General features: G+C 35.7%; 3 protein-coding genes across 6 annotated transcripts; all 3 read left to right on the forward strand.

The window, feature by feature from the left end:
- Positions 1-9: 9 nt before the first annotated feature.
- On the forward strand, positions 10-10,977 carry LOC135683528 (uncharacterized). Its single transcript, XM_065198806.2, has 7 exons — positions 10-1,883; positions 4,798-4,998; positions 5,375-5,568; positions 6,602-6,796; positions 7,741-7,863; positions 8,679-8,807; positions 9,483-10,977. Exons 1-7 carry the CDS (start codon positions 1,591-1,593, stop codon positions 9,965-9,967), a joined length of 1,620 nt encoding a protein of 539 aa, XP_065054878.2. The 5' UTR covers positions 10-1,590; the 3' UTR covers positions 9,968-10,977.
- A 687-nt stretch (positions 10,978-11,664) lies between these two features.
- LOC148959988 (uncharacterized) lies at positions 11,665-13,527 on the forward strand. Its single transcript, XM_089109297.1, has 2 exons — positions 11,665-11,687; positions 12,621-13,527. Exons 1-2 carry the CDS (start codon positions 11,665-11,667, stop codon positions 13,525-13,527), a joined length of 930 nt encoding a protein of 309 aa, XP_088965423.1.
- A 3,040-nt stretch (positions 13,528-16,567) lies between these two features.
- Positions 16,568-26,383, forward strand: LOC135683530 (uncharacterized). Of its 4 annotated transcripts, none has more exons than XM_089109404.1 (6): positions 16,568-16,967; positions 20,185-20,382; positions 21,184-21,338; positions 22,415-22,600; positions 22,702-22,887; positions 24,664-26,383. In XM_089109404.1, exons 1-6 carry the CDS (start codon positions 16,696-16,698, stop codon positions 25,050-25,052), a joined length of 1,386 nt encoding a protein of 461 aa, XP_088965530.1. In that variant the 5' UTR covers positions 16,568-16,695; the 3' UTR covers positions 25,053-26,383. The 4 variants fall into 4 exon arrangements, with proteins under 4 accessions (XP_088965530.1, XP_088965531.1, XP_088965532.1 ...); XM_089109405.1 differs by having other exon boundaries at positions 21,190-21,338; XM_089109407.1 differs by lacking the exon at positions 16,568-16,967 and adding an exon at positions 16,980-18,764.

Below are 26,383 nucleotides of genomic sequence, written 5' to 3' on the forward strand. Positions count from 1 at the left end.
GGAGTACCAAGTTGATCATTAATGGCCTTGTATGTGGAAAGTAGCATATTCAAGCCATTTTATACTGCCGACTTGTTCACGGCAATTGAAGCACTTGAGTGTATCTGTTCATAGGTAGCGAGAAAAATGAGAATAAAGTTCTAGACACCCAAGCATAAAGGAGGTAGTGCAAAGCCAGCTGAAAAGTCTCTGCAGTTCCTTAAAAATGTTCAAAGCAAAATTGAGATCTTCATGGCAGAAATCAAAACATTGCAAGCAAAACATGTTGAGAAAGACATCAATATTAAGCCTTGGAAAGCAAATGAATTATCTTTGTAATATAATTGAGAAAATTTCTGCACTTTTGCAAGCGAAGTTTATCCAATTTGAGGGCCATAATCTCTTGCACCTAGCCATGCTGAAAAATGAGCTAGAGCTAATGTGCTCAGCAGCAAATTTGACAATGCCAGAGCGAAACGCCGTGCAAATGAGAATGAGAGAGCAAGAAAAAAAGTATTGAAAGTGACCTGGAAAGCTGCTTGTCATTAATTGGTGCCATGCTCCCAGGAAAGAAAAGTGAAGAAGTCAAGATGAAAATTGAGCAGGGAGATTTTTTCATTCAATGTTGTAATAGCACAGTCTGGTCCATTGAGCAGCAAAATGCACAGATCAGACCAGGCCTCAAGTTTTTGCTGGGAAAGGGTGTGCTGACTGATCAGGCAAAATTATTTGCGGAATATCAATTGCAAAAAATGGTCTATGTGACAAAGAAAGAAAGAAAAGCTCTTCAAAGATAAAAAAGGGAGAGAACAGCTGAGCTGCTTTTGGGGTAGAAAAAGCTCAGCAGTCAGATTGAAGGTCTGAATCAAGTGAAAATGACGTGGATTTATAACTGAAGTACCACAAGTGTTATAGCTTTAATCATGAACATTCACTAGAAGTATTTTTAAGCTTTTATAGTTATGACCCTTTATAGTTTAGAGGCATTGAGACGTGGTAAATACTGGTTCTCCACGGGGGGTTTGTCTGTTTCCATGTGATGAGTTTGTTTTAGGTGATCAGACATTCTTTGTCGAAAGCGAATGAGAGAAAGAAAGAACCTTTAGAAACGGTGGAACAAAGAGCACTTACCACATCGTGTGTGTAGTTAGCTTGACAGCCAATCAGATTAGCGAAGCTATCATAATGACTAAGCAATTTTTGCAATTTGGGTATACGCTTCCTACTCACCAAAACTCAATGCCTTTAACCGTTTTCAATTTTTACTGGCAGCTTTCAAGAAATCAATCAGACACAGCCTGGACAACACTCAGCATGTGGTTATATCTGTAATTTCAAAGGAGGAATCTTTTATTCTTCGTCTCCTTTATTTTGGGCAGCATTATACCTGCTTGCTTGCACGCGCATGTTGTTTATTGCTTTCAGTGACGTCAGAGCATTGATCCGATACGTTAGTATTTCCGCAATGCAGTTAACGAGATTCGTGTGAAATCCCACGTCTGTAATTAGAGGCTAAACAATCTTTAGCGGGGGTTGATATTCTTAATCCCTCTTTCCAAAGGTAAATTCAAAATCTTACGTACAAATCATAAAGTTTACCAAAAGACATCGATGTTGCAAGTCTCAGAGAAAATGAGTTTAAACATAATGATATTATGGCATATTCTGGCAGTTTTGATTACAAATGCCGGCGGAATGTGCAACAGTTCCACTACTTATGCGACACCGTCCACACAAACACTGTCGATGTTGAACTACTTAAATAACGAGAACTGTACCTTTTTCATTCGACCTTCCAGGTCGTGGCCATCAGCCAGTTACTACCTGGAAATCAAGTGGATATCGTTTGACATTGAAGGGAAAATTCCAAATTGTAGTGATTATGTCGAAGTATTTCTCACGAGGTACGAGTCAGCTTTTTGCTTTCCCTTATTGAATACTCTCATTTTAGTATCAGAACAATTTTATAAGAACACTAGCCTGAAAGTTGGTCAAAGTTAAAAACAAACTCTGAAGTGCTTTTTGGTGAATTCTCAAACTTTTCAGCGAATAACGGACTTCGTTGCTTTGTTGTTTTTTTTATCTTCATTGAAATCCAATATGATTTCAAGCTGCAATACAGTAACTTGCCTAATTCGATTATTTACAAAATATGCAAATTGAATTAGCAATTTTTATGTGTTTTCAAATACAAGTTTACAATGAAACCATTAAGTTTTGGATACGCTGTATGTACAGGTACATTTACAGATTCTCTGCAGACTTTATTTTATGTGGTAAGCCATTCCAAATTTTTGACCTGAGAGACCAGAGGCTGCTTGGGCCGGTAGTTGCTGTAAGTCTTGTGGACGACCCGAGGGTCGATCAGAGGTTCTTAGTTCGAATATATTTTGCATGAATTCAGGACTTAACCTTTTCACAATTTTGAAAATTTCAATACAGAGATTCCTTTGCCGATTTACATGCGTTGTGCATTTTTGTGATTTGCAAATTAGATCTCAATATAAGATGAATCATGATCATTCTAAAGAAAATGTTAGGCTCGTTCCTGTATTTTCTCGATCTTCTCAATAGATCTAGCAGAGGGGAAAAACTACACTAAAGGGCTGTAGTTAAACTTAGAAAAGACAAAGCTTTGGACCAGTACCTTTTCTCCTCAAATGCAATCGACAAATTGGGTTTTTAAGCACATTTAGATTGGTTGCTGTCTTGACACGAAGTTTGTATATGGGAATGTCAAACTTCAGTTTGTGATCTATAGTTGCGCCAAGCAATTATATTGAAGCTTCAGAATCTATAGTTTTCCCTTGAATAGAAATGTCCAATGGTACTTTTTTTATCCTTTCTGACGAGAAGAGCATGAAATTTTTCTGGGTTAGCAATCATTTCATTCTGATTGAGCCCGGCAAGGGCGATTCTTGCTTTTATTACCAAGACGTTAATTGATTGAGGCAGGTTTTTTTAAAAATGTGTTTAAGTGTTGTCATCTGAGTAATTTTTAGAGAAGCCTATTTAATGAAATAAAACAGGCCATTGATGTAGAATAGGTCATTGATGAAAAGTATTGAAAAGAATAGGGCTAAGGGCTGATTCTTGCGGGACCCCTGATAAACAGATTGAAAATCACTGTAAGTATCATTTATTCGAACTGCTTCTAAGTGCCCTTTTAAATACGGATGTGGAACGTTTTTGGCAAATGAGGCCTGAGTACCCTCCTGGAGCGTAATAGCCAGCGATTGCAACGCTTACACCTTAATTATTTAAGATAAATTAAAAACAATCAATGAGGGAGCGGCTAGAATAGTTTGAACCTGAAAAGGAGGTCATACTTTCAAACGACAAGGAAAAATTCAAAAAATTTACAAAAAGAAAAAGTTTTTTTTTCGGAACCTATTCTGACGTTTTATGCTCTGAGGAGTGTCAGACAAAAAAGCTTTAAGTATGTTGTAAAATGTTTGCTTTTTTCAAAGCCATTTTCAAATTCTGTACCGCAAAAAAATTGTTCAAAAGAAAAAGTACTAAAAAGTGGACTAGCAATAACTGCGAAGTACCATGAAAATGTTTCACGTTTCACGAGAATTCCTGGCGTAAGGAAAAGCTGTATTGTAACAAAAAATATGTGGCAAGAAACAGTTTTTATAAGAACAAAGATCGCATAAGAATTTAAAAATAAACCCACAATGTTTTGAGGGACAGATAATAAACAGCTAGATTGGCACAACTCATCTAGATCAAAACTTAATCTTAAATTTGATAAATTTTCGTAGCTCTGAATTCCTGTTACACTATAAATAACAAGAAGGCTGTGAACCTGAACCCAATAATTAAACGTTACGACTGGCAATTAATGAATTTTCAAGTAAGCTCATCCCCTTATTTTTGGTTGTCGACAAAAGCATATCCAATAGGTATCCAGGGTAATAAGAGCATAGATCAGTGGATATTGCTAAGGAACCAAAACCGAAGAACCAATCACTCTTGAAAATGATGTGAGAGATTAGTAATCACGATTGATTACAATTAAGATTCGTTTGATTTTATAGTGATTAAAGTGATTAATTTGTTATTATTTCGTGACTTTTTAAAAATTAATTAAAGATTCAATAGTCCTCTCAGATAGGTTTTGGTGTACTAAAACTTGGTTGACGTGGCCAAAATGAGGCAAGAAACATGAATAAAACAAAAATACAGATGGCAAACCACGTCATAACTCAAATTAAAGTACAATATTTCATAGATCAAGTGCCAACAAACTATGCCAGTTTGTCTTGTTACATGAATCTGTAATCAACGGGAAACGAGTAAAAAATGTCTGCAGTCAGACTCGTTGTCATCGGTCAGACTTCGGTCTTGCACGTTGGATCACCTTTGCATTGGGCAACAACAACAGCAGTGGTTGTTTCAGCGACTCCGGCATGAGAAAGAGGACTTCAATTCTGCTCCTTCGCAAGGGACTAAAAAAATGTGATAAAATTGTGATTAAAGTGTGACTATTTTCGGGAGCGTGTCTGACTTTAAGCAGTGATTTGCCCCTTGAATGAAACTATCCACGTGGCCAAAAACCTGTTTCTTATAGTGTTCTTATTTCAGCAGTTTTGCTTCTGAAAGGCTTGCAGATTATGAGGATGAAACTCTACAAACTTTTGGTTTGTATGGTTTATGACCGTGAACAATACAAGGCATACTAATTGCTACAATAAGCATTAGCAATGATTTTATTGTGAAGCTAACCAAAACCATCCAAATTGAAGTACATTGATTTCGAGCTTGAACAATTTTCCAAATTGTGTATAAACAAAATTCTGTTATATATTCCAGCTCATACAAAAGCATTGGAAAGTACTGCTCTAATAACATGATCGCCAAAAAGCCATTCAACATGTATTCCCATGATGGATACGCAAAGATCGTCTTCAAATCAGACAGGTCGATTACACGGTCCGGGTTTTCATTGACATATCAGTTAAAGAGCAAGTCAGGATCACCGATGGGTGGACTCCCAGTAAGCCGTGAATGCCAGTAGGTTTGCATTTCATTTTTTTCGTGTTTTTATCATCCATTTTGATAATTAAATCACTACAGGTTTAGAACCTTGACAAAGTATAAGACAAATGAAGATATATTTCTGCATTGCAAAGCACATTTTTCCAGAAATGTCGTTCTATGATCAAAATTTATTCAATTCTGATTTAATATGAAGCATTTTCTCTATCAGAAGAATCGTATACTAAATCTAAATTATGTCTTATGAAACTATACTTGAAATATGTTTTATGAAATACCAGATTTGATACAATAGATGAAAAATTCGTGCATCTTGCTCTACTTCTAAGTGTCAAGAATTCATGAAAATCTGTCACTCAAAAATATTATCTTTTCCTTCCTGTCTCTATAGTCAGAGTGGTAGCTCAGCGGCAGGAATCTTTTGCTCTTCTGGTTGGCCAAACAGTTACTACGTGGCCCAGAGTCCCTGTCTGAAAACCATTTACGCTGGTACAAATACGGTTCGAATTGCTGTGATGGACGTTTCATTGCACCAAAGTTCCCAGTCCTACTGTTATTCACATTTTCCCTACTTTCGAGCTTGGGGTATGATCATATAACTATCGCGTTCTGAAAGTATAAACCGCAGGTCGCGCACGAGCACAAAACGCGGGTTAAGTTTTGTTGGCTAAGACTTTAGGCAATAGGCGTAGGGTTCTGGGCTTACGCAAAATGTAGTAAGAGGTACAGTGACCGTTGGTTGGAAGACCCACGAGTAGAGCGTTTGCCACGAGAAGAACGTTGGCTTGTTATGTTATTATCATAAATCATATTTTGTCATCGTCGAGCATCTGATTAATTTGCAATAAAGTACGACAGCAGCGTTCGAAGGTTGTAAACCTAAAACCTTAGGCACATGGCCGTTATTTGGACCCACACGATTCAGCCTGAGTTTTATTGACCTGCGTTATACACCTGCGTTATACACTCTGTGTTGCAGTCTTTCCGTTAAGTTGTCTCTTAAATCAATAATGAAAGCGTTCTTTTGTAAAAGGATTGACTATATTTATAGGCCAGTCTTATTCCTTTTTTAGATATCGCTCCATTTTGTTGTTTCAATATGTTTAAGATGATAATTCCAGCTATTGCTCAAAGACCTCGCTGCCAGGTTGCAAAATCAATTTTATTGACATTATTTTCTGTAATGTCAAATGGAGCATTCTGCTTTTAACATCCCTCTATCACAATGCGCAGTAAGGAGAGAATTTACAACTGCTCCTAATTACCAGCTCACCGTGAGCGTCCAAAGTAAATTTTATGGCCCTGTTTTCAAGATCTTTTCAAATTATATCAAACCAAACAATATATCAATTCACATCAGTACTTGTGCTGCCTATTTTATCAACCTGCTTAGAATCTGCTTTGGAACGCTCCAACCTTGGGACAACATTTTTTCCCTAAAATGGTACTTCAATTTCTAAGGCCCTTATTGGAATAGGATACGTGAAGAGATTCAATTTTTACCTTATATTATAAAATCACCAAGATATTCTTGGTGATTTTCTGTTGGTCGTTTTCATGTACTGATTTCTTAGCAGTTTCGATCTGTCATCAATGTTACTATAATTTTAACTTTTAGCATCAATTGGTCGCTTCACAATGTTAAAGCATATTCAATCATATGCATCTGCTGTAACATGGAGAATCTGTGAAATCTTTTCTCAAAGGGTGTTTGCTGCTAAAAACAATTTCTTTCACCTGATATTTAATAGACCGTGGACTAGAACTGGGTACCGTGGCATCATGGTTGGCTACGTGGCCTACAGAGAAGATGGTAAGGAGTATTCCTCATTACTATTTTTCATTAACATAAACTGACATGAAAGTCGGAATTCTTGTAGAGATTTATAGGCTGAAATGATGGGATAATGATAACTTAAAAATTGCCCTAATATGACATTTGAAGTTACTATTTTTCGGTATTATGGTCTTAAAAAACCGTAGAACTTACATTTAGGAAGGTGAGTCCTTCATTAGCTTGAATATTTTTAATGGAATTTATTTTAGAATCACAAGAAGGGCTCAAGACTTTTTTAGGAAAGCAAAGTAACAGGAGATATCTTGTGTGATTCTAGAAAGTTCTTTTTCCTAGTTAAATATTGTGCTCATTGAGACCTTCTTAAGGAAAGCTTTGATTACATCATTGATTCATTAAATGAGAAAAATCCAAGTTGTTCTCGGCCTTTTCTTCGTGCCAGAAATTGAAATCGGTGTCACTGACATTGCATTTATAAACATTGAAAAATTGAAACCTGTAGACTAGTTTGTTACAGTGACCTTTCCATTTTAGTAATACCAGCATTTGTAAGTTTTTTTAAAATATAGGAAACATAGTTTTGCATAAGCACTTCATCTACGTCTTTTCTGTGAATGTTTTTATGGAGGAAAAAAATTAGGACCGCACAGCATATTACGGATCGAGGAAGCTAAAGAAAGTTGGGGGGAGGCTAAAAATGCTAAAACTCAAGATCAGAACGATATTTTTTATAGTTTTAATACATTTTGGAATTTATTGAATTGGCTATAGTCACTCCCCTCCCCTGAAAAAAGTTTCCAAGTTTTTATGGTTTTCTATCTAATTTTTACGATAAAAATATTTTCTTTCTCCTCTTCAGAAACCTGTGTGAAAATAAGCTGTAATACAGCCAAGTAAAAATCTTTAATATATTGATTGCAGCGAAACAGAATAGAGAAAAAATCTATTCAATTTTTTTTCAGAAATTGATGAATGTACTCGAGGGCTCCATCGCTGCAGTTCTAATGCTTTCTGTACAAATACGGTTGGCTCATACCGATGCATTTGCAAAAGCAGCTACACGGGGAATGGATATAGTTGCATTGGTAACGTACATAAAATAACAAAGCAGCTAAGTCCTTTAATAGGCCCATCGAAAGACACACGTTGATGATAATACCATTTCAAATTTTTGTCACAGTTTTATAGATATTAATTGGATGGAAAAATTTGGTAAAAGATCGTTATCTCGGGTATAATTTGATAGATTTTTGACAGTTTTAATCATTTGCTAGGGTTATAAGTCTTAAAAACGGCATCAAAAAATCTAAATAATTTAAACATGGCTTATTCTGCATTAAGAATATCAATAAAAAATGACATAGGCCCTGGCAAACTATCAGTTGGTTCAACATATGAACTTTAACGTCTAATTTGCTGAATAGGCTTAATTTAAACATCAGTGAAAACTGCAAGACTGGAATATTTAAATTGACACAAATTTATATTCTGTTTCAAATATCCGTTAAATTACTCACAAATGTGCTCTTTGACCAAGGAGGAATTGGATTATGCAAATGTTAATACTGGGATTGGCTATGGTTGCAACGGGTAGGAGTTTATGAAGACTCTTAAAGCACCCGTTTATTAAATCAACCATCGTTAGAAAATTAAATTCCGGTTTTTTATCGAAATTTGAAAGGATTTTTTTTCAAATAGTTTGATATTTGATTGCCGGTCAAAAGCTCCCTGTCTTTCACATTTCCATTTCAGAATCAACAGAAGAAAAAAAACATAAAATAGGCTTAAATCAACAGAAGAACGAATTGGCTTCTTTCTCCTTTACTATATTGTGAAACTGAAACAAAAATTTTGACTGAATCTCATCTCTTGGTAATGAAATTCAATATCTAATTTTCAGGTGTTAATGAATGTCTTCAAGGAACCCATAGATGCAGTTCTAATGCTACATGCATAAATACAGACTTATGGTACAGATGCACTTGCAATCGTGGATACACGGGGAATGGATATAGTTGTGTGCCAGCCGGTAATTTCATTGATAATGTATTTACTTTTTTCTTATTAATGTTCTTCATAAACAGGTACTTCGAAATAAGAACCTTTTCGTGACGCATTAAATTTGAAATGGCTTTTAAGAGAGCAAACATAATGAAGTATGATAAACCTTTTCGTCTGACACTTTTGGTAGTATTAAACATAAAAAACATTAATCGAAAACTACAGGCTTGGAAATATATATACGTGGCTGTAGATCGAAATAGGGCCATCAGAAAGCAAGACGATGATTTTTAAAGCGTGTGCATGACTGTTATTACTCTGAAAAGTGTCAGACAAAAAGCTTTATTATGTTTAAAAGCATCTGCTTTTTTTAAAGCAATAAATTGTTTTGTATTTAGATGTTCTTCAAGATGCTAGTTTGTTATAGTATCTTGACATAAGGTAACAATGTAACAACAACAATTACTAGACAGACTGCACCACCAAAGTTAAATGTCACGAAATTGAAGTCTCAATGTATTAGCTTTGTGTCTCGACTTGAATCCTACTGCAATTACAACTCTTCATAACTTAAATGTTTTTACTGAACTGCACCTTTATTCTTTCGGTTTTTATATCAGGTACAATTTATTATTAATTTTTTCCTTTAAACACTGTTTGCTACGACATGATATCTTATAAAGAAAATACCTTTATTCCCGAGGCCATGACTCTTCCTCTACAAGTAAAAGCAAAACTGGGGCCGTCGTATACATAGGCGGAGCAATTGGTGGTGCAGTCTTCCTAGTAATTGTACTCATTTGTTGTTGTAAGAGATCGCATCATTGCAGCAGAACTTCTAAAGCTACAGAAACAGGCCATTCACAGCCCGCTACTTCAGGAACACTCAACGCAGCTAATGCCTCGGCTAATGATACCTTTATTCAGAGAACAGGGCAATGGCAGCAGCCGCATTCTGCTGTTGTTTTTACTGAAGCAAGTGCCCCATCCATAATACTAGCACCTTTTCCTCATTATCCTGCAAATACAACAGCAATCACTAACACAGTAACATCACCTGAATACCCAACAGCCATTATGCCAAACGATCTTATCTCAGAACCGCCTCCTTCGTATTCTGTTGTTATGGCATCAAACATTTACTCCCCTCCACAGAATCCAAACTTTGTCTATCCAGCTCTGAATTAATTTATGGATTATCATCATTCGTGTAACAATAAGGACTGCCGTTTTTGAAAAATACCGTTAAGGTCACAAGGTCTACATTTTTTATCACTTAACTAAACCAGCAGTAGCAATGCTTTCGCAGTCAGTCGTTACAAAAATTACTCGCGTTCTTTAAAGGAGTTGATATCTTATATCCTCATATTTATCTTTCAATTTACCATATCAATATTCTGTAAAGATTTCAAGCAAACGAGCTAAAAAATAAGACAACATTCGTAACAATCATTTGCAAAAATAATGAAGACTATGTGCATGCATTGTTAGTAACACACCTTCGCTTACGTAGAAGGTTTATTTTTACTAATAACCATGACTGAAATAATAACCATGGTTTATTTTACTAATGACTGAAATCAAGAGCAACGGGTTTCCGAAATCAAAGTCACAGCAAAGTTTCTTTATGAAGATTGATACAGTTCAAAGTTCCTTTCTTCGTTCTATTCTTGTTGAACGTGCTATCATGACCTTTGTTGTTGCCAATTTTATCAAGTTTCCGATTCACAAACTACTAACCAGCCCTTCATCATAACATAAACGACATTTTGTAGTTTGTAGATGAAGGAGTGAATGTTGTTTATACTTAAATTTAGCGCCAAAAAATATTTGTATGTTTATTTATAAGTATGTATATACATTTAGAAACCCTTTATTTCTAAAAATCTATTATAATTGTAATTAAACATGACAATGGTGAATATAAGTTATACTCGCTATATAAAAATCCTTTATGTGTATAAAATCTGTAGATTTATCCATGTAAAAGCCCTCCTTTAACCTTCCAAAGAAAACAAATTGCAAGGAAGAGCCCTTTTAACATCTTGCAGTACTAGATGAACTATATTTAGAACTTGATGATATCATCAATAAACTTTCAGTATAGTTTAGTCTTTAAATGTGTAGTGTTAATATAATTTAGATTGTTTAGTTGTGGTAACTGTGAAAATTGAATATTATAAATGCATCTTTACAAAGCTAGAGAAATTTCTCCAAAATTATGCCATACTAACACAGAGTCAGTTTTCTGAAGAACTTGCTGTACTCCCTTTTCCTATGCATTTGAATTCAATATGTCATTTTTTATAATTGAATTTTTTTATGGGAAAAGAGCTGACATAATCTCATTAGCCTAGATAAAACGTTTGCTGAATAAGAAACATTTAGACTTTTTTGGCTTCAGCTTACGTTATTATTAATATCTGGTATTTAACTGATATATTTTTATGAACAGTAAACAAATTTTTGGATAAAGCTATTACACTTTGAAAGGGAAGGGGTTTCTACGTAAAACTGAATTTTTGAAGACATTTGAAGGCAACAAAGATAATATTTCTTCTTAAAGATTTATTGATAGAGATCATGCAGTTTCATTATTCATTTGAAAGTATCAAGCAGACTCTAATGGAAACAAGTCATTGGAAAGACATCAAATACAAATAGAACCATCTTTATTTTACAACAAGAGCATCAGTGCATTAATCTTCTCCGACATAAGTTGTTTGTGGAGAAGTTCCAAAACAGAAAGAGATCATATACCTAAGTTGTTTGTGTCCATGTAGAGAAATCACAAGGCTTCATATTCTGCGTGGAAACTATATCAGTATGATTTTAGGTTAAGCTGGCGGTTTGATGCTTCAGTCCAGCGTTCTAGTCCATAGATCATGGTTGGGATGAATGAGGATTTGTTTGTCAGAATGAAACATATCTCGGAACTTTTGCTAAACCAAGCTGAAGTAAAACAGAGCTTTACATTTAGAGTGTTGAGTGCAGTGACTCGGAAGACAATCTTTGAAACGATTTAAATAAAAACTTTGAAACGATTTAACCATGTTTAGATGATACGGTAGTTTTTCAATCAATGTCCTTTATCAGTTAGTGATCAGTAGCCCAGCATAGATCCTATGTTAAAAAATCAGTCCCATCAAAAGAGATATTAAACTTCTTTTTTAGACCAATGCAGATTCGTCTCCCTAACGAGATTGGGACATTCCTTGCATGAGGCCAAAAATAAATTGGCACAGTCATAAGCAATAGATTTAAATCACAAAGTATATCATGCTGAAATTTTGGGAGGAAGCAGAAGCCTATTGTCTCGAATATGCAAATGACGGGTTCCAGATTTTCCCAACATTTTCATAATCAATTTCGAAAAAAACTACATCTTGTTGTTTTTGCATAATTATTGTTCATCGATTACAAATAGTTACTCTACAAAATACAAATGAACAAGTAAACTAATTTAAACCGGTGGCTAAAGTAAATTTAAAAAAGAGTAAAAGGTACGTTGGCTAAATACAATACGTTGGTTGAAGTAAAGTTTTCAAAAAAATCGTACGATTTCTTTTTCTGCGTGGTTGGTAGATTATTTAGAATTAAAAGACAGGTATTGTAGTTGCACTTAGGACTGTCCTGTTGTTTTATCAAGCGTTCCAACGCGTCTAGTTTGCCTGACAATTTTAGTTTATTTGGCAAGCAGTTCCATTCGGTGGTCTTAAGAACTTGAGACGGTTGTTGACGAATAAAGCCTGGCTTCCAATTTGGCTTATGATGACTTAGATTATTAGGATTTCGCAATGAATAATTAGAGAATCTAACTTGAAAAATATCTTTCATGAAGGGTAGACTCACTCCGAAAAGTAAGGAATTTTAGACATGAGATTAACAGTAAAGATCACGAAGAAAATGGTAACTGGTCTCCAACATTTCTACCTCAGGAAGCTATATACGCAGACGACGCTGATTTCCTCACAACTAGTGAATTGGAGAAGAATATCATCACAGAAAAGATTGGAGAAATTCTGCTTAGAGATAATTTGAAAGTGAACAACAGCAAAACAGAGCAAACAGAAATATTTCGAGGAGACAGAAACACAGAGCGATGGAGGACAGTTAAAAAGCTAGGCTCTCTGTTAGGTGATACGGAAGATATACAAAGAAGAAAACAGTTGTCGATAGCATCCATGAATAGATTAAATCACATCTGGATCAGAAAAGACCACGTCAGCGAAAAACTTCGCCTCAAGCTTTACAGAACACTTGTAAAACCAGTTCTGATGTATAACAGCTCTACTTGGGGACTGACACAAAAAGATACGAAAGGTCTAGATGCTTTTCACAGACAGCAACTGAGACAGCTAATAGGAAAAAAGTATCCTAACAAGATCTCCAATCAGAACTTGTACAAAAGATGCGAAGAAGGACCAATTTCAATTGACATCCTCAAGGGTAGATGGCGGCTGTTTGGTCACATATTACGTTTGTCCGACGATACACCGGCTGTGAAGGCAGTGAGATTTTACTTTGAGGGATCGGAGAGGGGATTCAGAGGCAGACCTAGAGAAACTCTCGTGACAACCTTAAATAAAGATATCACCAGAGCAAGAGCAATGGAAAGGTCTTTTCCACTACCGAACATAAAGAACAATGGAGATTTTGAAAAGATACGATCCACAGCAAGGGACCGCAAAGAATGGAGAAGATTATCAGAAGTAGTGTGCAGAGCTGCAGAAGCAGAAACAACATGAAACCTTCATGTCGGGACTGCGTAACTGCAATTATATATAAGGGTAGACTCAGACCATTCAGATTCTTACAAATTTCAAAAGAGAGATCTCTAAGTCGGGAAACATGCATTGTGCATCGCTGAGACTTGATATGAAGGTCATTATACGAGCTAACGTAATCGTTATAAAGAACTCTACCCGCTCTTGTATTTGTTAAATCTTTTGCATGAATTTCGCCAACAAAAATGTCATAACAAAAGAATAGTAGTTAAATTTTGAATAAACAAAGCTCTGGACGAGAACTTTTCTCTCGTGAAAGAAAGCTGATGAAAATCGAAGCCTCTTTTAAACCTTAAGCTGATTGCAATTTTTCTAAACAGATCAAATTCTAAATTATAGTCTAATTATATTCCAAGAAGATTGACTGACTTTTCAATGTCAATTGTTTTTCTTAAATACTTTTTTCGTGCCACTAGTATTTGTTTTATCTTTAGTCAACAGTGCATGGAACTCGATGGATTTGCAATCATATGGATATAATTTAGCCATTCTAATGCAACGCCTGCTTCTTCCTCTACAACACGTACCAGATCTGTCAGAGCCATAGAGAAAAAAACAAGCGTGTTGTTGTCAGCGTTATTATACAGCGTTGCTTGTTTTAAGTATAGAAAGAGACATGTTATGTATATATTGAAAAGATTAGAGCCTAGCACTGAGCCATGGGGAACACCAGATATTAAATGTGTGTGTTGTTTGATCTCATGGATTGCTCATTTCATTTTAGGTATGACTAGATAAGCAATAAAGCCCTAGACAAACGAATAAAACTTCGGAATAAAACGTCATCCAATATTGTTGCATAAAACATGTTAGCACAACACCTTAAAAGTGATAGCGTACATTTAAACTTTGCCTAAAAGTGTTATATCAATCTAAATTCATCGCTCGGGCTTGGAGATTTTTCTTCATAAAAAGCTCTAACCGAAAGCGTCAAGAACTCTCATTTCACCCTTGCTGCATTATCACCCTTGAAAGTTATGATGATCGCTAGACTGTGGCATGATTTTTTCACTTCTATTTAGTTTCTAATCTAAATCATCAAATTTTTGCAGTTTTTTAGCATTACAGTTGTTTAATAACGCAAGATTATAGTGAGGTTAAAGAGCTTGATTGCAATAACCTGTTCAATGTAGAAACAATGAGGTTTTCACTCGGTGACTTCACTGCACAGGATGTCCATAGTTAAACCTTTAACTACAATGTACTAGCTCTTTCCCTCATTGAACTTACCTTTCAAGCTACATTCTATCTATTTGAATTCTTCAGGTTTTTTATATATCCATGCCATGGAGGCAACTTTTGGAGCTTAGCCCTTAGTTGAAATTTCAGAGATGTTTCTTTGTGGGAGGTAGGTGAGGTTGGCCTCCTTTAAACAAGCTAGAATACTTTTGACCTTCCATTAATTTCTATCAGCTTTTTAGAGTCGATGAATATATTGAATGGTTTATAAACTCATCAGAGAAGTTTTAACGTTTTAGAACAATACCCCTGTTGTCAAGATGATTTGAAAGCAGAGACAGAAATCTTTATGTTATGTCTGAAACTGTTTTTGATCTTTTTATGAATAAGATTTTTTATAATCACGAAACTTATTTAGAATAAATATAATGCATCATGATGCAGCTAGCGTATTTACTGCAACCTGTTTTAGAGAGTTTTCCTATAGAGAAACAAGTTTTGAAGCAAAGGAACTCACTCAAGGAGAAGACATCTTCATACAAGATCTTCATAGGAATAATTCGAAAAAAACAGTACAAATGAAGTAAGACAATGAAAATGAAAATCAAGTGAAATAAAAATATGACAAACAACAAATAAAGGGAATATAGGCACAAGAAAAAATGCAACAAACTATTAAAAAACTAGGAGCGGTGAAGAAGCGTCTATCTGAGAAGAAGTTTCGCTCAGTGGTAACCTGGTGGCCTAAATTAAAGGTCAAATCATTTGGCAGTATCAGCACAGAATAATCTATGGTATCAGGGGCGTCGCGACCGGGGTGTATTGGGGTGGGGGTTTCACACCCCTAATAGCATCTCAATAGAAAATTTCAGGTAAAATCCGATCGGTGTAAAAACGCTTTAGGTATTTCAGAGACCTTTATATCATAAAATCAATAAAAGATCAAGCAATTTTAGTTGCTCGGTTGGTTAAACATGATATTCCTTGATATGAATGAAGGTAAATAAACGAATGGTTTGAAGATTTTAAGATTTCTTGTTGGCACTAAATCCAAAAATCCAGGCCTTCTTGAGGTAAACGTGCATCTTGTGTCTATTTCCCCTAGAGTTTCTCGGTAGAAGGGTCAACTGCAATTCACTATCGGCTCCAAATTTTTTCAACATTCGAAAGGCATGCTAAGATGGAAAGATGGATTTAAATTGACAACGAGTGCTGCTTGTTACCTAGCTTTAGAAGTAACACATGGTATTTTTCAAGACAACAGCGAAATTGTACCAGTTTCTTTATCAAAATGTATTGACAAAATGTATTGCAGAGACTTGTGACATAAACTAAAAAATTTCAGGCAATAATTCTTCAATCAAATAAATTTGTAGTCTACCCCCCTCCCCCTCAAAAAGAAACAAGGCTTGCCTTGCGACGGCCCTGGACAGTATACATATACAAACTTCGATGCAAAATATAGTCCTTTATCAAGAGTATTAGCATAGCATAAACAGCCTTCATTGATAGTTCAAATTTTGATTGAATTACTTTGGAGGAGTTTTCCGATAACCTTTTTTATCAAGGGGATGTCATGTTCTCGTAATACCAAATGAATCTTCTTGGGTGACTTGAGTGCGATTTGATTTTTCTCTTAAAACCGCGCAGAAGCCTTTGGCGACTTAATATCACTGTGAAAAATAAAACAACATAGTTTTAGGGTTGTCATAACGAAACCAGTTATTTAATTTTTTTTTCTAACAATTTCTCAGAATTTTTTCCACTTGATATACTTCAATTTGTAATTGAATTTAACGACGTACGTGCAAAGTGAAACGATTAGTCGCATTCGCCGGGGGTAAGAAGTTCCCATTTGAAGATGCTTATAAGACAAAGACACAAATCCAATACTTAGAAAGCTCAAATTTTTCAAGCGAGTTACACCTTTGTGTGTAAAAGTTCACAAGAATGAAGTTAAGTACAGCTTTTATGTGGCCTCTTCTGGCAGTTTTGTTTCGAAATGCCGATGGTGTCTGCTACAGTTCCACAAAGTATGCTCACCCCTTCTTGCAGGTCATCTCAAATGTTCATTACACGAATAACGATCATTGCACCATTTACATCAGTCCGTTTGGCTCCTACTCGTCGTCCGGTTACTACTTGGAAATCAAATGGATATCTTTCAACATTGAAGGAAATATGCCAAATTGCAAAGACTACGTCGAAGTTTTTCTCACAAGGTAATAGTTGTTTTGCATTTATTTGCCAATTTGCCGGGCTAACAGGCTTTTCAATCGAGGAAATCCAAAAAGTACAATGAATACCCTGTTGAAATAAAAAATGGTAGGAGCGTAACAATTTGCCTTAAACCGTGGCCTGGTTTGTAACTGTCTGAAAAAATGTAAACCCTGTCTACACGGCATCGAGCACTTTATGAAAAACCGATAAACAGCAATTTTTAATTAGATTCAATGTAAATCAATGACAATCGAAATCGTTGCAATTGGCTAGTTTTAAGTACATTTGCATGGTTTCAGAAGCATGATGATTATGTTAAGCGTGTATTCCGTGTGTCAGGAAAAAAATCGTTTATGGGCAAATGATAACTTTTTCCAAAAAAGTTGCCAGAAATTATGTTGTTTTGGTTTGAATTTACTATGTTGTAGTAAATGGCTCCATAATCTCTGTGATATGTACCAGGGGCAAATCTGAAGAGCACAACGTACCGAAAGCCTTTTATGTAAATCTTTTGTACATATGGATTTGAACAAATTAAGGGGCTTTTGTGCTGAGACCCTGTGCCATTGTCAGTAAAAGCACTTCTCTTCACCAACACGTCTCGCCAAAGTCATCAACATGGCCCTTAGAAATTGAATTTCACCCTGGATGTGAATTTAGATCAGTTCCGCAACATTGACTTCAGCATGAAATTGCTGAGCTGACTGTTTTATATAGAAAAGCAATAAGATAAATAAAAGTTTAAAAGCAAATCTGGGACTTTTATAAACTATTTGCTTATTTACTTGATGATGTTATTAAGTTTCTCTAACATCGCCTGAAACACCTTTGGTTTCAGGGCTGGTCTCCTGCAATTTAAAAATAGGCAGCATGCTTTCCTAAATTTTTCCTAAATTCTAAAATGCACATATTTAGTTTGGTTGTATACATTGGCTTTAAGTTACTAGTTGGTCGAATAAAGTTATGATATGATAAGGCCAAATATAAACCCATTCTAGGCATAAAGTAGTGAGATGTTTTACCTACAAATCTATGTTTACCTACATAAAAGCCTGGTTTTGTCCGGCGATCAGTGTTGTGCCTTAGACCATTTAGCTTGTGGGGGCGTTCAGGAAAAAAGTGACCAACTATACTTTTTTGACCAACTTTTTCTCCATAAAGGTTATCGCAAAACAACCCGAACTACATTCAATCAAACGAATTATTTATCAGCAAAATCATTTCCTTTTGGCAAATAATTGTTCCAAGTGAAGTGTAATATGTATGAAAGTACCCCATGCCGAAAATTAATATGGCTATTAGCTAGGCTCGTTCGAAGCTCTAGATCTACTACGGCTACTTAGACGCTATACTGAGTTGAATGTCAGAAATGTTTAATCGCCTTTATCTTTGAGCTTTCCATTTATTGGCGACTTTAGCAAGGTCAATTTGATCAGTTACATCTTTTTCACAAGCTTACAGGAAACATCATCATTAGAATGAGCGTAAGACTTGATATTATTTGTGAATGTGAAAACCATATGATGATGATGTAAGATATAGCATGTCAATTAGGTTTCCTTCAAATGCACATCTACGTGTGTTATTAAATTTTGTTTCAAATTTACGAGAATTTGATTGAATTTGAATATTAAAAATGTGATTGATTTTCTCAATAAAGCAGTTTGATATTGTTTATTTATCTACTCTAGACTTTTGCGAGCAAATTTCACAGACTTTGCATTGATTACGTTTCGTCATCTATGACCTATAATATTCTTCATTAGTCATAAGGACCTCAGGAGAAGGAAAGTTTAAAGGTATGTTGGCATTTTTGGCAGCAAAGAAGTCAGTTCATTCGAAGTCTAATAGTTTAATTTTGACAGTATCTATCAAATTCACATTAAACCAGCTTAAACTAAGTCAGGTTATTGAATGGAGCCTTTTAATTGGTCGATCCAACAAATCGGATTCATTTGATTAGTTGGAATTTAACCAATCAAATGCATCCGATTAGAATGCAGCATAAGCAAATATTCATTGTTCACACTGTCAGAGATTTCTTTAATATTTTGATAAAGTTTCACATTCAATGAATTAGGGAAGGAGAAGAGTTGTTATTTGATTTTATATACGACCATTAGAGAGCATAACAGATATCTTAGGCAGCAGGATTTATCTTCATATGTTGTTGTATGTTATTTCTTTTGGCTTTAAGGCTGTAAAACCTGACTCAAATTTAGTTAAGTATAGGGACCCAACAACAAAACTTTCACTAAGCGCCTCACACTTCTCCGTTACGCCACTGTAAGAATTGCACAATTTTTGTCAATTTCTTTAAAAAAAATCGGATGGGGGCACATCAAAAGTTTGAAATTTGAAACTAAAAAAACAATAAGCATTAGAATTTTGAAAATTCGGATTTTCAGAATTTCATTATTTTCCATAAATTTGATATTTCATAGTGAAATTTAGTAATGTCCACTGTCTCCGAAATTTGCTAGTTTTTTAAATGTTGTGAGTTTTTCATAAAGTCAGACGATCCAAAACAGTTGAGGCATTTAAATGCCTCTACACATCTGTTGCATACATTTTCGTTTGTGAACGTCAATTGTATTCTTGCTCTATAAAAGTTAAGGATTTGTAGGTATGTTTTTTCCTTATGGAACTTCTCATTAAGAACATATTTGCATTGTCTTTGTCTCCAAATCGTTATTGCTAGGAAATAATTCTGGAAGCTTTCAGTAATCGTGAGATATGTCTTATCTTTTATTAGGCAAATTTGCATAAGTATGCCTTTCGTTATGATCGATGATTCCTTTGAAGCAAAGACAGTTACGTGCTCAAAAGCAATGCAACTAAGGGCAGCCTATTCAGATAATGTGTACGGGGGTTGTCTGGTACAAAAATGGTATAGCAATTTTAAAGGCTTTAAGCAACCGTCGTGCTTAGCGGCAGCTCTCTTAAGAAATTGACTGTGTTTTGTATTTTCATGTAGTGTGATATTAGGCCGGTTCTTTAAATTATAGTTGCAGAGCGTGCCGGTTGCGCAAGAGCCTTAAGGCTTCAGCTAAACAATCTTCTTCTGTGGAAAATAGCATTATTGTTCATATTGACCTCATTTATCTTCTTTCGGCTTGGTAATAGCACCATAATAACAGATGCAAAGTATTTTACTTCTATCGCCTGCAAGCCCCATCTTATATTGTACTAAAGCTGTTATTTTTCTTGAATATTTAGCTCTTATAAAAGCATTGGAAGGTACTGCTCTGATAACATCATTGCCAGAAAGCCATTCAACATGTATTCCCATGATGGATACGCAACGATCGTCTTCAAATCAGACAGCTCGATTACACGGTCCGGGTTTTCATTGACATACCAGTTAAAGAGCAAGTCAGGATCACCGATGGGTGGATCACGCATCCAAAAATGCTAGTAAGTTTGATTTTCGTTTAATTTGATATACTAAGTGGGTTTTCCTTTATCATAAACTTTAGCTATTGATTGGAAACCTAGAAAGTCTTAAGGGTTATAAAGTGCTCAACATCCGTAAAGAGGCATATATTCTTTGGAAAATAAAAATAGAAATTTGATTCTCCTAAAATCAAAATGTTTCATGTAATCAATGAGAAACCAATTTTTAAGCACTTTACTAAGGCAATAACATGTTTATAGAATTACAAAATATTCACAAGCGATTGGCAGAATCTAATGGGCAAAAGTTGAAGCATATATTCATGTGGTTATGTTATGTTCCAGTATGTTTTAGGTTCCAAGTAGTTTCCAATATGCGACAGAGTAGATTACTTTGGTTAGCTTATTTGCATAAAAAACTAAGGGGGGGGGGCTGTGTTAGATGCTGAGACGTAGCTAGTGGGAGTGTATAGGGGGGGGGGGTAAAATCCCCAAGCATTTAATGCGATAACCGGTAGTCTCCAGTTGGACTATTTAATCGTTAATTATTCGATGAAATCACATATCCTTAGGTGAAATAGCCCTTTCATTTTCTCCTTGTCAACTTGTCCGTAGCGAATTTGACTCTGGATGACTTACATTCCCTTTAACTCTCCCGCCCTTCCTTAGTATGGAAGGTCAAGCTTTGCGATAATTGAGCTTAATCACCAGAACCACATAAATTTTAATGCCATAAATGATTATTTGTGTGACAAACGTTACACTTCTCTGCTCCTATCTTCTAATTCTTTGCTCCACAATCTCGTTCTAATCTCTTTTCAGTTACAGTTCATCAGGCAATGTTTTCACATCAGGCTGGCCATACAGCTATTATGCAACCAGCATTCCCTGTTGGAAAAGATTTGAGGCTGGCCCTAATGCCGCCAGAATTGCTTTCATGGATGTTTCTTTGTACGGTTCTTACGTTGAAGTAAAAGGTATACCTATAGGTTTCCTTTTTGGTATCTAGGGGTATCCTTTTATATGGTATCCAGATATTTTAATTACTATTGATTGTTTCAATTCATTGTCAAATGGAGAACAATGCATACTTACCGAAGTTTGTTGGAAAGCAGCTGTTAAAGTTTGACCAAAAACTGAATGCGATCATTTTATGAACTTTATGATAGAAACTCTGTGATAAACGATAATCATATTTTCCCATGTTATCAAAGCTTTCTGGATAAGAAAGAGGAGATGGAGTATGCAATATTTGGGAAAGCTCAAAACGGTAATAGAATATATAAAAATACATTTGCTATAGCTGAATTGATCATTTGGGATCAGTAGCCGAGCTCATGGTCTACTGATCGCAAATGATCTGGCTATAGGTCTACCCACAATTTGCCAAAAATGCCTAAATTTACCAATTTTTCACAAATCAAGCCACCCTTTATTCGGTTTAAGCCCCCTCCAATTTTATAGACCCCAACTTTTCTCAACGCTCCGCGGTGCCTGTGACGAGGTCTTGATTTTAATTTAAGACCGTTCTCGAAAAATCTTCAAGATGTGTCTCCCTCTCGCTAACAGTGATTTTTCCAAGACGCCGCTGAATGGGCCCGTTCTGTTACCAAACTCACAGCACTAAGATTTGATTAAGTGTAAACAACAAAAGCGTGTTTCCCTTCTTATGACACGTGTCTGTTTGGCTAAGTTTTTCTCCTACTGTAACAGAACTCAATAAACAAACAGCCGATACATCTAGTGATTTTAACATTGCATTTTAGAATCTTCTACAAGGTATGGATCTGTCTCAAGCTGGGACAGTCGTGGCTCCATTTTGACAGGAAGACTTTCCGGAACAAATTCTCCGGCCATTTACAAATCTACAAAGCATTACGTCTACTTTTATTTCAACAGGCCATTCACCCGAATTGGCTACCGAGGGGTTATGGCTGGATACATGGCTTACAGTATTTTTTGCTATGTTTACAGCTATGTTTTTCTCCTACTGTAACAGAACTCAATAAACAAGCAGCCGATACATCTAGTGATTTTAACATTGCATTTTTAGAATCTTTGCAATGGTATGCATCGGTCTCAAGCTGGGACAGTCATGGCTCCATTTTGACAGGAAGACTTTCCGGAACAAATTCTCCGGCCATTTACAAATCTACAAAGCATTACGTCTACTTTTATTTCAACAGGCCATTAACCCGAATTGGCTACCGAGGGGTTATGGCTGGATACATGGCTTACAGTATTTTTTGCTATGTTTACAGCTATGTTTTTCTCCTACTGTAACAGAACTCAATAAACAAGCAGCCGATACATCTAGTGATTTTAACATTGCATTTTTAGAATCTTTGCAATGGTATGCATCGGTCTCAAGCTGGGACAGTCATGGCTCCATTTTGACAGGAAGACTTTCCGGAACAAAATCTCCGGCCATTTACAAATCTACAAAGCATTACGTCTACTTTTATTTCAACAGGCCATTCACCCGAATTGGCTACCGAGGGGTTATGGCTGGATACATGGCTTACAGTAAGAGTTTCAGTTTTTTACTTGTTAAAAGCATTTGGTCGTGATAAAAGAGAAGGCTATTGACTTTTCTACGGTGGCCCACAGGTGCCACGGCAAAACTTACTTTCTCACGGCAAAACTTTCTTTCTCACGGCAAAACTTTCTTTCTCACGGCAAAACTTTCTTTCTCGCGGCAAAACTTTCTTTCTCACGGCAAAACTTTCTTTCTCACGGCAAAACTTTCTTTACGTGATGTTGTGTACGTGATACTTAGATCTGATCAATGCTTTAGACGTTTTAAACTTCGCAGATTTCGAATACCTACATCTTCTCTTGATAATTCTTGCAGAAAGACAGCCCAGAAATGGTCTAAAATTTATCTAGGTTGGGCTAGGCTAGGCCTATATGCCTATCTCAACGAAACAGTAGCGCATGCAAGGTCTTTGATTCCTTTGTTTTGAAAGCAGTGAAAAAGATCAATTCGTTGAAAATTGGCGTGCACATAAAATTCGTGCAAAAAATATCGTACGTGCACTTGGCACGCTCGATTGTGGCTTGTAAAAATCCTATAAATTGGGTATTGTGTTTAATATCATATCATATCGTTTTACTCACAGGGTGGGTTGATGGCTAGGTACTTTATTTTTCGAATAATAGTAATAACAATTAATAAAGAAATGAAATAATAAGCATGGGCATAATATAAGGGGAGAAAAAAATCGAAGTGGTTGCCCAACAAACAACATCAATTGTTTATGAAAATTTTGCCTGACTGACTGACTCGTGGTAGATTTCTGCCTGATTATCGCTTTTTTGGAAACTTTTCAATGTTGAGAAACTACAGTTGCCGCTGCAGCCCCCTTATCTCCCCAGGCCCTTGTCTACTACGCCTATGTTAGAAAAGCAACAGGAACAAAGCAATACGACGACGAGAATCCAATGTCACGAGATAAAATATTCAAAATAAATTAAATTTAAGGAATAAATTAAATTCAAAGAAAGTTTTGCCGTGAGAAAGAAAGTTTTGCCGTCAAAAGTAAAGTTTTGCCGTGAGAAATAAAGTTTTGCCGTGAGAAAGTAAGTTTTGCCGTGAGAAAGTAAGTTTTGACGTGAGAAAGAAAGTTTTGCCGTGAGAAAGAAAGTTTTGCCGTGAAAAGTAAGTTTTGCCGTGAGAAATAAAGTTTTGCCGTGAAAAAAGTAAGTTTTGCCGTGAGAAAGTAAGTTTTGCCGTGAGAAAGAAAGTTTTGCCGTGAGAAAGAAAGTTTTGCCGTGAGAAAGTAAGTTTTGCCGTGAGAAAGTAAGTTTTGCCGTGAGAAAGAAAGTTTTGCCGTGAAAAAAGAAAGTTTGGCCGTGAGAAAGTAAGTTTTGCCGTGGCACCTGTGGGCCACCGTATTTTTCTCTCTTTTTAAAGACTTTGATAAAATTTCCGGCAAAAGTAGACCTTTTGAGGTAAGTTAATGACATCCCTCATTTTGTACTGGAACTAGGTCATTCTCGATCAGGTTTCTAAGCTGTTACTCGTTGCACAACTTGGACAATGACCAATTCCTTAATCCCATGCTCAATTATTTAATCCTTCCATGGTTAAGAAGTAGTGAGCAAGCTAAAGAAATGGGCATATTTAAGGGAATACTAGACACATTTTAGGGGTCGGTAGACATTAGTATATATTTCTCCCACGATATATTAGACCCTGTTTGCTTGGATTTATTGAAAAAGTTACATTTAGAAAAAGAATGTGCTAAAAGTAGAAGGGCTGAGAAGATCTAACATTGATGCTTTAACATTATTTTTAAGGAAATGTGTCAGATAGCACATCATCAAAAACATCGGTCGGAGCTTATGTTGGTATAGCTATTGGATGTCTTGCGGTCGTCATACTTATCGTTGTTGCTGCATGTTGTTGGAGGAAAAGAGCGAGAAATTCCTGTGGAGCCCAACAGCAGAGCCCGTCACAAGTGCCAACAGCCGTCGCATTTGCTGCCACCAATGTTGCAGCAAATGCTCCTGGTGATCAACAGCAAATGCATGCTCCAGTCGTTCTATTCAACGAGGGAAACTCTACAGTGACTTTGGCGACTCAGCAGCCTCAATTTGCTACAGGCCAGGTACCAAATAGTTTCTACCCAGGATCGCTACCTCCAAAGGAAAACACTTTTCCTCCACAGTACTCAGCTGCCTATTAATCCAGTTTGTGATGGGTTTGAAATCAACGATGTCGTAATCATCGATTAAACATGATCATTAATCACAAACTGATACAAACAACAGTTTCATTTCAATGCTTAATTACTATCATTTTGAATAGTGTTTATCACTGATAATAGGCCTTGAAACGCTCACTATCAACGATGGGTTAGCCATTTTATATTACACGTAGCTATGATAATTTTTTTAGAATGTTACATCAACCTATGTTGTATACCACCGTTGTTTTATGTTGTATTTTCATGACATAATTTCATTCGTGCGAATGGTGTCATATGATTTAAAATATATTCAATCAGTAGTGGAATATAGGATTTAGCTTTGGCTGTAGATTTCAGCTTCTCCTGCTTTGGTGTGCATAACCCAATAATTTTATTTCAATTACATAGAAAAAAAACATCAAGATAAAACATTCTGTATAAACATAGATATTATTTATATAAGATTTGGATGAAATTCTACATAAATATTATAAATAAAACTCCTCTGACAGTTTCATTTTTCTAACTTTAAAGAAAGCTCTATGCATTTTGGAAATTTTAAATTTTTTAAAAAAAGATGCAAATATTACTTTTCAAAAACCCAACTTTTTGAATTGCAATCATTAAGTAAGCAAGGTTGCCGTTATTTAGTTGTTTTGAACAAAACACCCCGGTCTGCATTGATCTAGGAGACAGAAGCCTCAGGGGCTGAATTTCTCTCATCAGACAAGATCTATTGCATTTCAGGCTCAATCAAGGCAGTTTTATTTTAGCAAGACGATGATATTCGGGGAAGATCCACACGAAAAGCCTCTAAACTTTAATTATTCATTACGCTGATACTGAAGTTTAGATAGAAAGAGTTAAGTTAGTGACCCCCGATTGGTCAAACACAAAAAATCAAACAGTTTCTTGTGATCCACATTTCGATATGACATCCATTCTTACCTCGGTTCTTATCCGATGTTTATAATCTGAGGAGTGACGAACAGAAAGTACTTTGGTATGACATTTTCGCTTTTCCATACTTTCTTCAAAATTGACTGTAGAAAAAGCTTTTTCGTTAGTATTTTGAGCTACGGGCTCTCCAGAACTCTGCATTGTTTGTTGTTGAATTCTGCATTAAGCAATAGAGAGAGAAAATTGTATTGCAGTTTTTTCATATAACATGGCAATTAACATGGCATTAAAATCAAAACCTTTGATTCTAAAATGGCAATATGCACCATTAAAAAAGAACTAACAAAAGTCCAGTCCTTGATAAAATAAGTTAACTAAAGAGGGTGATTACGATTTGCTTTAATTACGGCTTGAAGTTTGCCAAAGAA

Source organism: Rhopilema esculentum, chromosome 7, assembly GCF_057945365.1.
Source record: "Rhopilema esculentum isolate cy_ngs chromosome 7, ASM5794536v1, whole genome shotgun sequence".
Classification (NCBI taxonomy): domain Eukaryota; kingdom Metazoa; phylum Cnidaria; class Scyphozoa; order Rhizostomeae; family Rhizostomatidae; genus Rhopilema; species Rhopilema esculentum.